General features: G+C 29.9%; 2 protein-coding genes across 3 annotated transcripts; both read left to right on the top strand.

Annotated features, from left to right (window-relative positions):
* The first annotated feature begins 3084 nt into the window (after window positions 1-3084).
* LOC113798401 (uncharacterized) lies at window positions 3085-4664 on the top strand. Its single transcript, XM_027348932.2, has 2 exons — window positions 3085-3409; window positions 3479-4664. Exons 1-2 carry the CDS (start codon window positions 3231-3233, stop codon window positions 4536-4538), a joined length of 1239 nt encoding a protein of 412 aa, XP_027204733.2. The 5' UTR covers window positions 3085-3230; the 3' UTR covers window positions 4539-4664.
* Window positions 4665-6672: 2008 nt separating this feature from the next.
* On the top strand, window positions 6673-12031 carry LOC113798400 (lactosylceramide 1,3-N-acetyl-beta-D-glucosaminyltransferase B-like). 2 transcript variants are annotated; one of them, XM_075824260.1, is made up of 4 exons: window positions 6673-7826; window positions 9837-10352; window positions 10419-10710; window positions 10786-12031. In XM_075824260.1, exons 2-4 carry the CDS (start codon window positions 10017-10019, stop codon window positions 11859-11861), a joined length of 1704 nt encoding a protein of 567 aa, XP_075680375.1. In that variant the 5' UTR covers window positions 6673-7826; window positions 9837-10016; the 3' UTR covers window positions 11862-12031. The 2 variants fall into 2 exon arrangements, with proteins under 2 accessions (XP_075680375.1, XP_027204732.2); XM_027348931.2 differs by having other exon boundaries at window positions 6673-8290.
* Window positions 12032-12066: the final 35 nt, after the last annotated feature.

The raw sequence follows: 12066 nt of genomic DNA, 5'->3' as shown, positions 1-12066 counted from the left end.
GAGATTCAAGACAATCGATTATGATCATCAATGGATTATTAATCATAAGATTAGATTAGATTTAAAGATTAATTTCATTTCCCTCTTTCCTCCCCCTCAACAAAGCCATCAAATTTAAATTAATAAGGTGTTTAATTTGATTAAATAGTCCATTGTAACAGTGGATATCCTGTTATCATCATTATTAATCACTATAGTTATAATAGTAACACAATTTATTTGATTATAATAAAAAAATTAATTAGAACGCCACAATAAAGTTTATTGACTTTTTTTGTTTGTTTTCAATCAATCAATCAATCAATTGAATAGAATCAAACTAATCAATCAATTCGCTTTTTTCCTTTTTCCTTGAATGCATTGAATTCTTTACATTGAATATTGGTTCCGTTTAGCGGATATACTTTCCTGTCAAATTATGATTGGAGAAAAAATCGTACTCGCTTCGATTTCGCTCGTTGTTTCAAATTTGCTGTTACTGAGAGAGGAAATATCCTTTATTCAATTCTTCAATCGTTTTCAATCAATTTCATGAATTTCATCATTATAAAATTACATCGTAATCGTATTACAATAACAATTACATTAATGGTTATTACTCATCATTATCATCAGTGTCATTATAGTCGTCAATTGGCAAAAAAAAAAAAAATTGATTAGTAATTAATAAATAAAAAAAATTTTTGTCAATATCATTGTAGATTGACGTACATATATGCCACGAGAAAGAAATCCCATTGGTAAAAAAACAATATAAATGTCCAGTATTTTTATTTATTGATTAACTTTGTAACTTTGTTGTACAAACATCATTTTTATCAACCAAGAAAAAATCATGAAAAATTCTTTTTCAATCAGTCGAATCCGGATGGTCGGCAGCTTCGGTTTAATTATGACCATAATAACCATAATGATAATATTGATTTCAACATTGGTCGATTCATATGGTGGTAGAAGATCATGCGGTATGAATGCCTATTGGAATGAATGTGCAACATCTTGTCCGGATAATTGTTATAATTATGGTCGTCCACGTCCATGTACATTAAATTGTCGTCAAGCATGTTCATGTAAGCGGGGATTTGTTTTCGAATCATCCGGATTATCCGGAAGATGTGTTCCAATTTCATATTGCCACCGTAACAATAATAATAATGGTCGATGGAATAATAATAATGGTGGTGGTTGGAGAGGAAATTGGAATAGAAATTCTTTTCAAAGAAATCAATGGCGTTATTATGGATAGCGTTTCTTTTTTTCCCTCTCTTCATTCATCATTGAATAATCCCGGCAAGTAAAACATACGAAAAACCAAAACTATTTCACTATTTTACTAATTTGTAATAATAAAAAAACTATTTAAAAAAACCAAAACTACGTTATGATTTCAATTTGGGATAAAAGAAAAAAGGCAATATTATTATTTATGAATTTGTCACAATTCTACAATTCTACAATACAAGGTGATTGTTGCATTGCTCACTTGATGATTTCATCTTATTTTCATTTTCAATTTTGGTCAGAGAATAAGTTGGTCAAGGACAGAATAATAGGATAATTAAAACAAACAAGCAAGATATTTTTATTCATTCATTCATCAATTCAATTCAATCAATGACCAAAATAAAATTCTGCATCTTTTCAGCTAATTTAAGCCTTTGATTACATAATTTTTTCTGTTGAAATGATGAATGGATATTCAACATTTGTTATCATCATCATCATTATTTTCGATTCGAATTTATTGCCAAGAATTTTTTCATGAAAGAAAAAGTTATGTTCTTGGATAAAAGCCAATGAATTACTTTTCAATGTCGACGAAATTTAAACAAAAAAAATGTAACCACCACCATCAGTTTCTCAGGAATGACATTTGTCAAAATTCAAACGCGCACTTTAAAATGCTAAAACAAGAAAGGAGATGTTTACTAAATTTAGCAAAACAAACAGCATCAAAAATCAAAAATCGAAATTGATCAATGACAAAAAGCATTTTGAAAACCCTTTTTTGGAAATCAACAAGGTGATCGACCATTGCTGATTTCTAAAATTCATGAACTAATCATGCGAAAAAAACAAAACGAAAATTTCTATGTCGGTGAACTTCAACCAAACCAAACCAGACCAAAAACCAATAAAGAAAAACGAAAAGAGATTATCCATTTTTTGAATCATTAAATATTCAATATGAAAATATTCATTACGTCATTATCATTACCATGTTACCACTAATGATGATTATTATCGGGTTTTTCTTTTTCTTTTTTGTTTTTCATTTCTCCTATCAATTCTCGTTGTGTGTGTGTATCCACGCCAACGTCATTCAAGAATTTGTTTTGTTTTTCCTTCTCAGTCTGTGTTTCTGTTTAAGTTTGTTTGTTGTTGTTTTTTCTGGTTGCCAAAAAAAAAAAAAAATTCATTCTTGTTGCTATACCATCATCATCAGCATATTTAAATGGACAAAATTCGGTGAAAAAAAAACAATAAACATGTAGAGAGAGAGAGAATATACAAACATGACAAATATCCGAAATAATAATTTTTTTTTGGGAAAAACAACAAAAACAAACCAAACAAACAATTATATTCTCTGTCTCTCTTTAATGAATGATGATGATGATAATGAAAATCGGAAAAAACATAATGGACATATAATGAACAAACAAACAAACAAACAAACCAAACTGACTGACGATCATCAATTGATATTCTCTCTTTTTGATATAAAGAATATAAAGAATTTACAATCGGTAAAGTCGTCATTTGTTTTTTGTTTTGTTTTTTTCCCGCACACATTACGATTGAAAATTATTATCATTTACTTTGTTCTATGTTTGTTTGTTGTGTACAAAGCCAAAAATCCATTACATTTCTTCATATTCGTCGTATCCATAGGTTAATCCACACACACACACACAAACACGCAAATAAACATAGTGAAATTTTTTTCGAATAAAGTTAGTCGATCATAATTCATCATTGTAAATACCATAGTACATACATACATACCATACAATCAACCGGATGAAAAAAAAATCTATTAATAGAGTGATGGCATTCATTTTTTATCGTTTTTGTTCTTTGTTTTTTTTTGAATAAATATGCATCAAATTTATCAAAATTCTTTCAGAGTTCACTCTGTCAACCAGAATAAGAATAATTTTTTTTTCATTCATTCATTTGTTGTTTTGTGTGTTGTGTTTTTTTGTACAATTGTGAATAACTAAAAAATGTATTGGCGTGATAGAATTGCTAATACAAATGGTGGTCGATCATCATCATCAATGTCATCACCATCAATAACACCAAATGAATTATTGGAAATTTTATTAAAACATACATATGGTTATTATGTTTTACCTATTGAACCTTATGATGAAGTTTATCCAAATATTTTTCTTGGCGATAGGTAAATATCATCATTTTGAATGAATTTTTTAGGATTCTAAATGAATTTGATTGATTTTCTCTTCCACAGTACAACTGCATTATGCATACATCTTCTGAAACGTTTGGGCATTACACATGTTTTAAATGCAGCATGTGGTCGACAAAGAAATCTTGGCTTGGTTAATACTTCTGAATCATTTTATCGAAATGCCCAGATTGAATTTATGGGCATTGAAGCATTAGATATGTCTTCATTTCCATTATATCAACATTTTCAATCGGCAGCTAATTTTATTGAAATGGCTGTGGATAAAACACCGAATGGAAAAATTCTTGTACATTGTGGTGAAGGTATTTCTCGGTCATCCACATTGGTTATTGCATATTTAATGTTGAAAAAATCAATGACAGTTACCGATGCTATTCGTTCGATTGTAAAATATAGAAATATTCTACCAAATCAAGGTTTTTTATTACAATTATGTCAACTGAATGATGAATTATTTAAAACAAAATCCGGCAAACAACAACAACATTCACCAACAACAACAACAACAACAATAATCGAACAGCAGCAGCAACCAAGCCCATCATTAACGGAATTAAAACCACCACCACCAACATTTAATGATGATAAATACAGTAACAGTAGAGGTAACGGAGGAAGCAGCAGTCGTTCACCAACACCTAGTTGTTCCGGAAGTTTTGTTTCATCAACATCATCCATTAGTAGATCACCAACACCGATTAATGGATTTTTTATGTCACCACCACCATCGACTAGTGTTAATCAACGACGATCCATAACACCTGCACCAACGTCAACTTCAACGTCATATAAATCTATATCGGATTATGCACAAAAATTTACTACAGAAAATGATCCATATCGACCTAATAATAATCGTTACCTGATGCAACAACGTAAAATGATGGATTTTCGTCATCAACATAATCGTTCACATAGTGTTGAACGTCCAAATTATATAACCAGAGGTTCAAGTTATTATATGAATAAAATATCCTCATCACCATTAACACGTAGTCAATATAATATTACAAATACAGGTTACAGCAATCAACCGCATTCATCATCATTAATGACTACCTATCTAACTAATCGACCGTTACCAACATTATCTCGTTGAATGAATGAATGATTCTTTCATATTTTTTTTGTTTGGCTGTACAGAAAATCCATTGTAATTCTGAATTTTTTTTTTAAAAACTTTTGAAAATTTTTCAACAAAAATAAAAATAAAATTACCGGATCAGGCTTTTTGCGTTTTCTTGGATAACCACTATAAGATAATTATGGATGATGATGATCATCATCCAAAAATTACTGTCAAAATTAGATTTTTGTTCTGTCACTTTCATATTTTTACTTTGGATTTTCATTTTCTCTTGCTTATCGTCGTCGTCTTATCTCGACAATTGATCGATGCAAAAAAAAAGGAAAATTAGCCACAGCAGAATCTGCCAGCAACAGATATCTGCCTGATATGATCAACAAGGATGTGTTTCATGTCAAACGATTCAAAAGTAACGAAAAGAAAAAACCAGGATAGATTCGACAGAATGAATGAAAATTGATTCTTTTCTCATATCATCATCATCATAATTATCAAGGGAAAAAAAGAAAAATTTCAAAACGATAAGATTATCATTGGTAGAAATTTTCCCGGGAAAACTTTTTCAGGGAAAATTTCTCAGTTTGTAATTTTTCTTTTTCTTTTTTTTGGTCTGACAATTAAATCATTATAAATACATTGTCATAAAACAATTAAAAATGTAATAATAATGATTTACAATCATCATTGATGACGACATTTTCATATTTATAATTATCATCATTTGTTGCTGTTGTTCATGACATTGAATATCCACAAATACTGGAATTGTTGATTTTTTTTTGTTTCCACTCTTATCTTTAATCCGTGAATAGAACAATTATTGCTGCTGCTTGGATGCTTTTATTGCTGCTCAAACACACACAATAAACATCATGATGATCCTTGAATGATGGAATTTTTTTTTGATGATAAGCTCTGCTGATTGTGGTTTGCTTTCTTTCTATCATTCTCCCCCGCACACACACACATCATACATTTTTTTCGACTAGAATTTATATTCAATATAAACGGATAAAGGTGGTGATGATGAATGACCATCAATCAATATGAAATTTGAAATCACTTTTCATAAATATGAATAGACGTTTTTTTTTGTTTTTCATCGATAGGATTTTTAACAACAAAGAAAAAAAATCTCATTCAAACAACCAACCAACGATTCTTTTCTGTGGAAAGAAAAAAGAAAAATTTTCTGTTATTTTCCTTTTTCAAATTCATCGAATTGAATCGATATAATCGATTTAAAATCAATCAAAATTTTTCCTTCTTTTTTCATCTTTAATGATCTTTAATAACTATTGTTGATTGTACATTTTCGGATTTCCTATTCTTCGTTTTCACTTTTCTTTTTCACTTTCTTCACTTTCGTTAGTTTTTTCCCATTAGATAATAATTTTCCAATTGATCCTTAGCACCTTTTTCCAAACAATGATGATGATCACTTCCTGAATTTTTCCTGTAAGAAAAAATTGTCATCAATTGACAACAGGATAATCATCATCAAACGTAATCACCGAACATAGTGAACATGATTTTCAAAACATGTTCAAGTACACAACACAATTGATTGTCACCATTATACAATCATCATCCTTTTTCATTCATAATTTTCTGCTTGCTTGCTTGTTGTTGTTGTCTGCTTGTATCAGCGATAGGCCATTAAGATTAATTTTTTTCCCCTAACATTGATCAATCAATCAATCGACCAACCAAAGAATAAAGTAACAAAGTTATTGAAGCAAAAAGAAAATAATGATGATGATGATGGTGGCCATCGAAATCGATAAGGAACACATGATTTTTTTCATTCAATAATCGTTCGTCTCTCTCTTAACTCTCACTGATTGAATTTCAAAACCAGCCATTCAGATTTGGATTGAGAAAAAAAAGCACGCGTTTTTCTTTCTGTTTCTGCTTCGGGATAAAACTTTTTGAAAAACTAGAGAAAATTGTTGAAGAACAAGATCAGCAACAACAAGACGACGGACGAAGAACATGTAGCAAAAATAAAGAAAATAAGGGAGAGTCAAACCACACCACACACCATCACCATTGACCAAACATTATTCAGTTTTCAGTTTTTTTATGCAAGTGGTCGTCGTTGCATGTTGTTTGTTTGGACATTTTTTTTTCATGGAATGTTGCCGCCGCCGAATAGGAAAAAATCAAATGCAAAAACTCGCACTAGATTACCTTCACCTGTTGTTGTTGTTTAGGAGTTGTTAGGATGGTTTTTTTTTTGAACGAAAAAAAAAATATTTTCACTCTCAGTCACCATCATCAATGATGATCATCATCCGAAGCACATCCACACATTGTGCATGTGTTGTGTATCTGTGTTTTTTGTTGTTGTTTTGGTTTTTTCATTCTTTCATTCTTGGTTAGGTTGGTTGATTGGTTGATCAACGAACAAACAACCAAAGTGAACATCGCTCATAATCATCATCAACATTTATTTCCCCATTGTGTTTGATTTTGGTTTCAAATTTTTTCTGTTTTTCTGTTTACCGGCCTGTTTTTTGTTTTTCAAATTTGAAATTTGAAAATTCAATGTTAATGATGTTGGTGATGATGACAACCACGTGCAACAAAAAAAAAAATGTTAACATCCTGATTTAATTTATTGTTTTTTAATTTGATTTTTAATTAATCAAATGATATCATTGTAAATTGTAATTTGTAAATTTTCAAATGATTTTACTTTTGACAAATTTATGAATGATTTATGATTTATGAGGATGATTTTAGAACATCATTGTCATCATTAACATTCGATCATCATATTTTTCTTCTTCTTCTCTTGTGGGTTATAAAAACATGTCCAAATCTTATCATTATCATCAGAAAATTGTTTATGGCTTTTATAATAACATTCAAACAAAATCGACAATGATGTGATAATCGTGCTATAGTTAGTCTGTGTGTGTTATAAAAATAAAACCAGAAAAAAAAATAATCTTTTAATCAGCGAATATCGAAGGCAACAAACATATTTGTAACAACAACAACAAAATGGAATGTTTTTTTTGCTGCTCGATGTTGTTCCAAACAAAAAAAAAATGGTTTCAAACATCAACAAATTTTTACATTGTCACCTAATCTAATCAATCAACCAAACATCAAACAGCAACCAGATTTTCATCAAAAATTGTTTTCAAACCTTTATTTTTTTTGGCTGTTTTGTGACAAAATTTGTTTTGTTCAAAAATCCAAAAAATCAAACATCGAAAATCAAACATCCTGATCGAACATCGAAACATCGAAACATCAATCAAAACATCAACCGGATATATTTAATTGGTTCGTTTTGTTCTCTCTTTGTTTTTTTAAACCGATAAAAATCGATAAAAAAACAATAACATCAACGCCAGCAGCAGTGATCAAGGATAGTGTGAAAAAAATCTGATCTTTATCTATATTCGGTGCTTTATATGGATTCCACAGAGCAACGACAAATTTCACATCACCATAACTAAATCAATCGAATCGATCGAACATGATCGATTTTCTTTGCTGTTGATAGATTTTTGGGCTGTATTTATATTTCATTTCTGCATTCAGGATTTGGCTTCAGAACACATCATATCAAAAGAAAAAATCATATCAAATTTTCTTTGGATGTGAAAAAAACCCACAGAAACTTTTTTTTCATCCAGTTCAAGGCATTGACTTTTTCGATGATTCAGATGCTTTACAATCAAATCAATGAAAATAATAATCATCATCATCGTTGTTTGATTTAATTAACAAGAGAAATAATTCCGGTAAGTTACCTTGATTGATTGATTGATTACTGAAGTTTTTCCCGAAAACATTTCCGTGTCCTGTGATCCAAATTGGACAGTTTTTTTCTTTTCTTTCTCCATTTTGATTTTGATTGACCCAAATCCAATTTGTTGTTGTTGTTTTGTTGTTGTTGTTGGAACAAGCAAACAAACAACAACAAAATCGTTTCGATGTTGATCCAATTTGAAATATTTCTTATTCAGAAATTCATAAACAACAACAACAGAAAAAAAACAAGATTAAAAAGTTGCCCTTTTTCATTCATTCATTATCATTCGATTGATTTTTTTTTGATATCGATTTTTTCCTCTCCCCTATCAATGTAATCAAGGATTAATTTCTAATCAGAATAAAATTAACAAAAACAACAACAACAGAAAAAGCAAGTTTGAAAGTTTTTTAGAAAAGTTCCGTTGTGAAACTCTTATTTAACCTCACCTTTGATTGATTCATAATTTGTTGTTTTTGTTTTGTTTTGTTTGACATTTATCGTTCGGATTTGATTGTTTTAGCAGATTTCAGTTTTGGTAAATTTTGTTTTCACGCCAAATCATCTTTTTGACAAATATTTGCTTAAATATCCGTCAAACCCAGAACATTTCTACCACAGGTGCAAGATGAGATAATTGCCGTAGGTAAAATCTTTGCTTTGAATTTACTTTGTCTGCGATGATGATCGGGAAAAATAAAAAATTTTTCAAGTTCACTGAACTGACCACCAAACTGAATATTTGTTGATGAGTGCAATAATCCAATGATTATCTTCGGTGATCATTTTCATCCTTATGATGATTATCATATTCAGACCTATCCCTTGCCAGAAAAATATTCAGGTAGTTTTTTTTTCATTATAAAAATGGAAACGAAACACCAAAACTGGCCAACGAACCAAAACAAGATCAATTTTGTTTTTTGAATCATAACATTGATCCTATTGATTTTTGATTTTTGATTTTTTTTTTGCATGAAAAAAGTTTATCGTCCTCAATCTGCGCGGATGCAATTGATTTTTCAAAATCATTTTCATCAATTGCTTCCGAGTTTGATCATCGTTTGACGATGTTTTGAATTTTGTTTTCTGATGATTTGTGTTGGCGTTAACCACTCTGATTTTTTTGATTTCTATCTTCCCAATATGTATCGTTTATTTGAATTTTGTTTTCCAAAATCGAAATGAAATGAACACAGGATATACCACTGTGGTACAACATACAAAACATGACACTTTTTCTGATCAATAATTAATTGGATTTTCATTTTTTTTTTGATTGTTTTTTGATTTGAAACAAACGAAAAACAAAACTCCCATTTTGACCTGTCATTTTTTTCAAACAAAATGACGTGATGACTGACTGACTGTGTATGATTGTGTAACATTTTTCATCATTCGATTCGATTGTTTTGCTTGATTTTGATTGTTTTTTGTTTTTTTTTGCTTGATTTTGATCGATTCAAATTTCGATTTTCAATTTTCAATCTGACTAACTAATTTTGTTTTGTTTTGTCTTGTCTTGTTTTACACAGCAGAGAATTTTCGCTCAAACTGAAAAAATCTTTTTCATTTTTGCTCATCCCGGTCTGTGAATTTCATCAAAAATCAAAAATCATTTTTCTTCCCGGCTGTGATATTTATTTACCGTCCACCTTCGATTTTCTTTTGAAATCTTTCGTATTCGATCTGGTCAACTAAAAATCAAACAAAATATGGCTACATATCAACTGTTGCCCACCTCTGCATCTACATCATCATTACATCAATCACATCATCAACAACAATCACCACCTGTACAACAACGAAAAGCATTATCATTTACAATACTAATATTAATGGTAGCAACAGCAACATTAATAACCATCATTCGTTTTACAGTGAATCCAAATCTAAATGGCCAAACATTTGTACAACCAACCAATGCATTTGCATTACATTATCGTCGTGAACAGCAAATGATGTTAGCTAAACAACAGCAACTTGAACATCAGCAGCAACAACAAAAACGTCCATTATCGACCTTTGACCGCCGGCAGCCTGTGAAACAAGTTTGTTTTTGTTTTTTTGCTTGAGATTAACTAAGGATTAATTTTCAATTTTCTTAATCTTTCTAGATTGGCGATAGTGGTAATGGTGGTTATGTAAAAAATAAATTTAACACTTTACTATCAAGGGATCCAACTTCGGTAAAACTTGTAAATCTTGTGGCCAACAACAATGATGAAAGTAAAAAGGATGAAAAAATGAAAAAATTGCCATTAAAATCTTCATCGTCGTTTTTAACGAATAATAATTCCAATAACGTGCCAATCAATATACAACCGGATTTAAAATTAAATCCGATTCAGCAGCAATCATATTCAGTATCGCCATCTAGTAAAACAAGTAGTGTTACAAGTTTAATGGGTAAATTTTTATTTTTTGTAAAAATTTTACTTTTTAAAAACAATGTTTTTCTGATAAATCTTTTTTTCTTTTCAGCTGATCAACGTTTTGAAAAAGATTATCGTGATGATCCAATAACCCAAAGTACAGTGATGGGTTCATCAACACTTAATTCTCTTGGGTTGAAAAAATCTCCCATAAAAGTTATTTTTGATCGAGAAGATTTAGCTGAAACCGAACGAATGAATATTGATAAAGAAGATGGTTGTGGTGAAGATCAAGGTGCTTATGCTGATCTTTTAGTTCTCGTCAATTCAGCAGTGTTTAATTTTGATGCACGTGATGCAATACGTGAAACATGGGGAAAATTTGCTATTGAACGTGGTGCTTATTTTTATTTCTTACTTGGTTCAACTGATGATCAACGAATTCAGGATCAAGTTCAAGAAGAAGATTTTAAATATGGTGATATACTGCAAGGAACTTTCCAAGATAATTATTATAATTTAACATTAAAAACAATAACAATGATGAATTGGATAACAAAAAAATGTTCAAAAATACGTTATGTATTAAAAGTTGATGATGATATGATGATTAATATGCAACATGCATGTGATTTTACCGAGATAAATCCAAATTTTCATAAAGTTATTATCGGGAAATTGGCAAAAAAATGGAAACCACATCGTTCACGTGTATCCAAATGGTTTGTACCATACGAAGCTTACAATCAAACATATTTTCCGAATTTCGTAACCGGACCAGCTTATTTTTTTACCGGTGATGCAGCCCGTCCATTATGGGAAACAAGTATTTCAAATCGTACAACTGCGTTTTATTTGGAAGATGTTTTTATGACAGGAATTGTAGCCGAAACAGCCGGTATTAAACGTTATAATCATGCTATGATGCGTAATGTTCATCTAAAATTAGATAGCTGTACATTTCCAAAAATTATGACAAGTCATAAACATAAACCAGATGAAATAAGACAATTATGGAAATCCCTTTATTTTTCTGGGCAAAAATGTATTAAACAAACAAATAATATTGTTCAACGTACAACACCAAAATCTAAAATTATTATCGTTACAAATAGCCAAAATAACAATAACAGCCAAAATAAATCTGATTCAACATTAGTGGCCAAAAACCTATCGAAAACATGATAAACAAGAAGCTTGCTTGTCTTGTATAATTTTAGTCATTTTCATCGATTTTTTTTTCATTTTTTCAAATTAATTTTCGATATTTATTGATTTCATTCTCTTCTATCTTAATGCATTGTATTTTTTTTAATGTAAATATTATTATTTTAATAAAAAAAAGAATTTGATTATTTTCTTTTTAAAAAAAAGTAACTTTTCAAGTTTG

Source organism: Dermatophagoides pteronyssinus, unplaced genomic scaffold, assembly GCF_027571235.1.
Source record: "Dermatophagoides pteronyssinus isolate colony J.1.1.1.1 unplaced genomic scaffold, Derpt_VIB-CSIC_2022.12 sq0001, whole genome shotgun sequence".
In the NCBI taxonomy this organism is placed as follows: Eukaryota; Metazoa; Arthropoda; class Arachnida; order Sarcoptiformes; family Pyroglyphidae; genus Dermatophagoides; species Dermatophagoides pteronyssinus.
The sequence above is the reverse complement of the archived record's forward strand: the minus strand, read 5'-3'. Positions and strand labels throughout refer to the sequence as shown.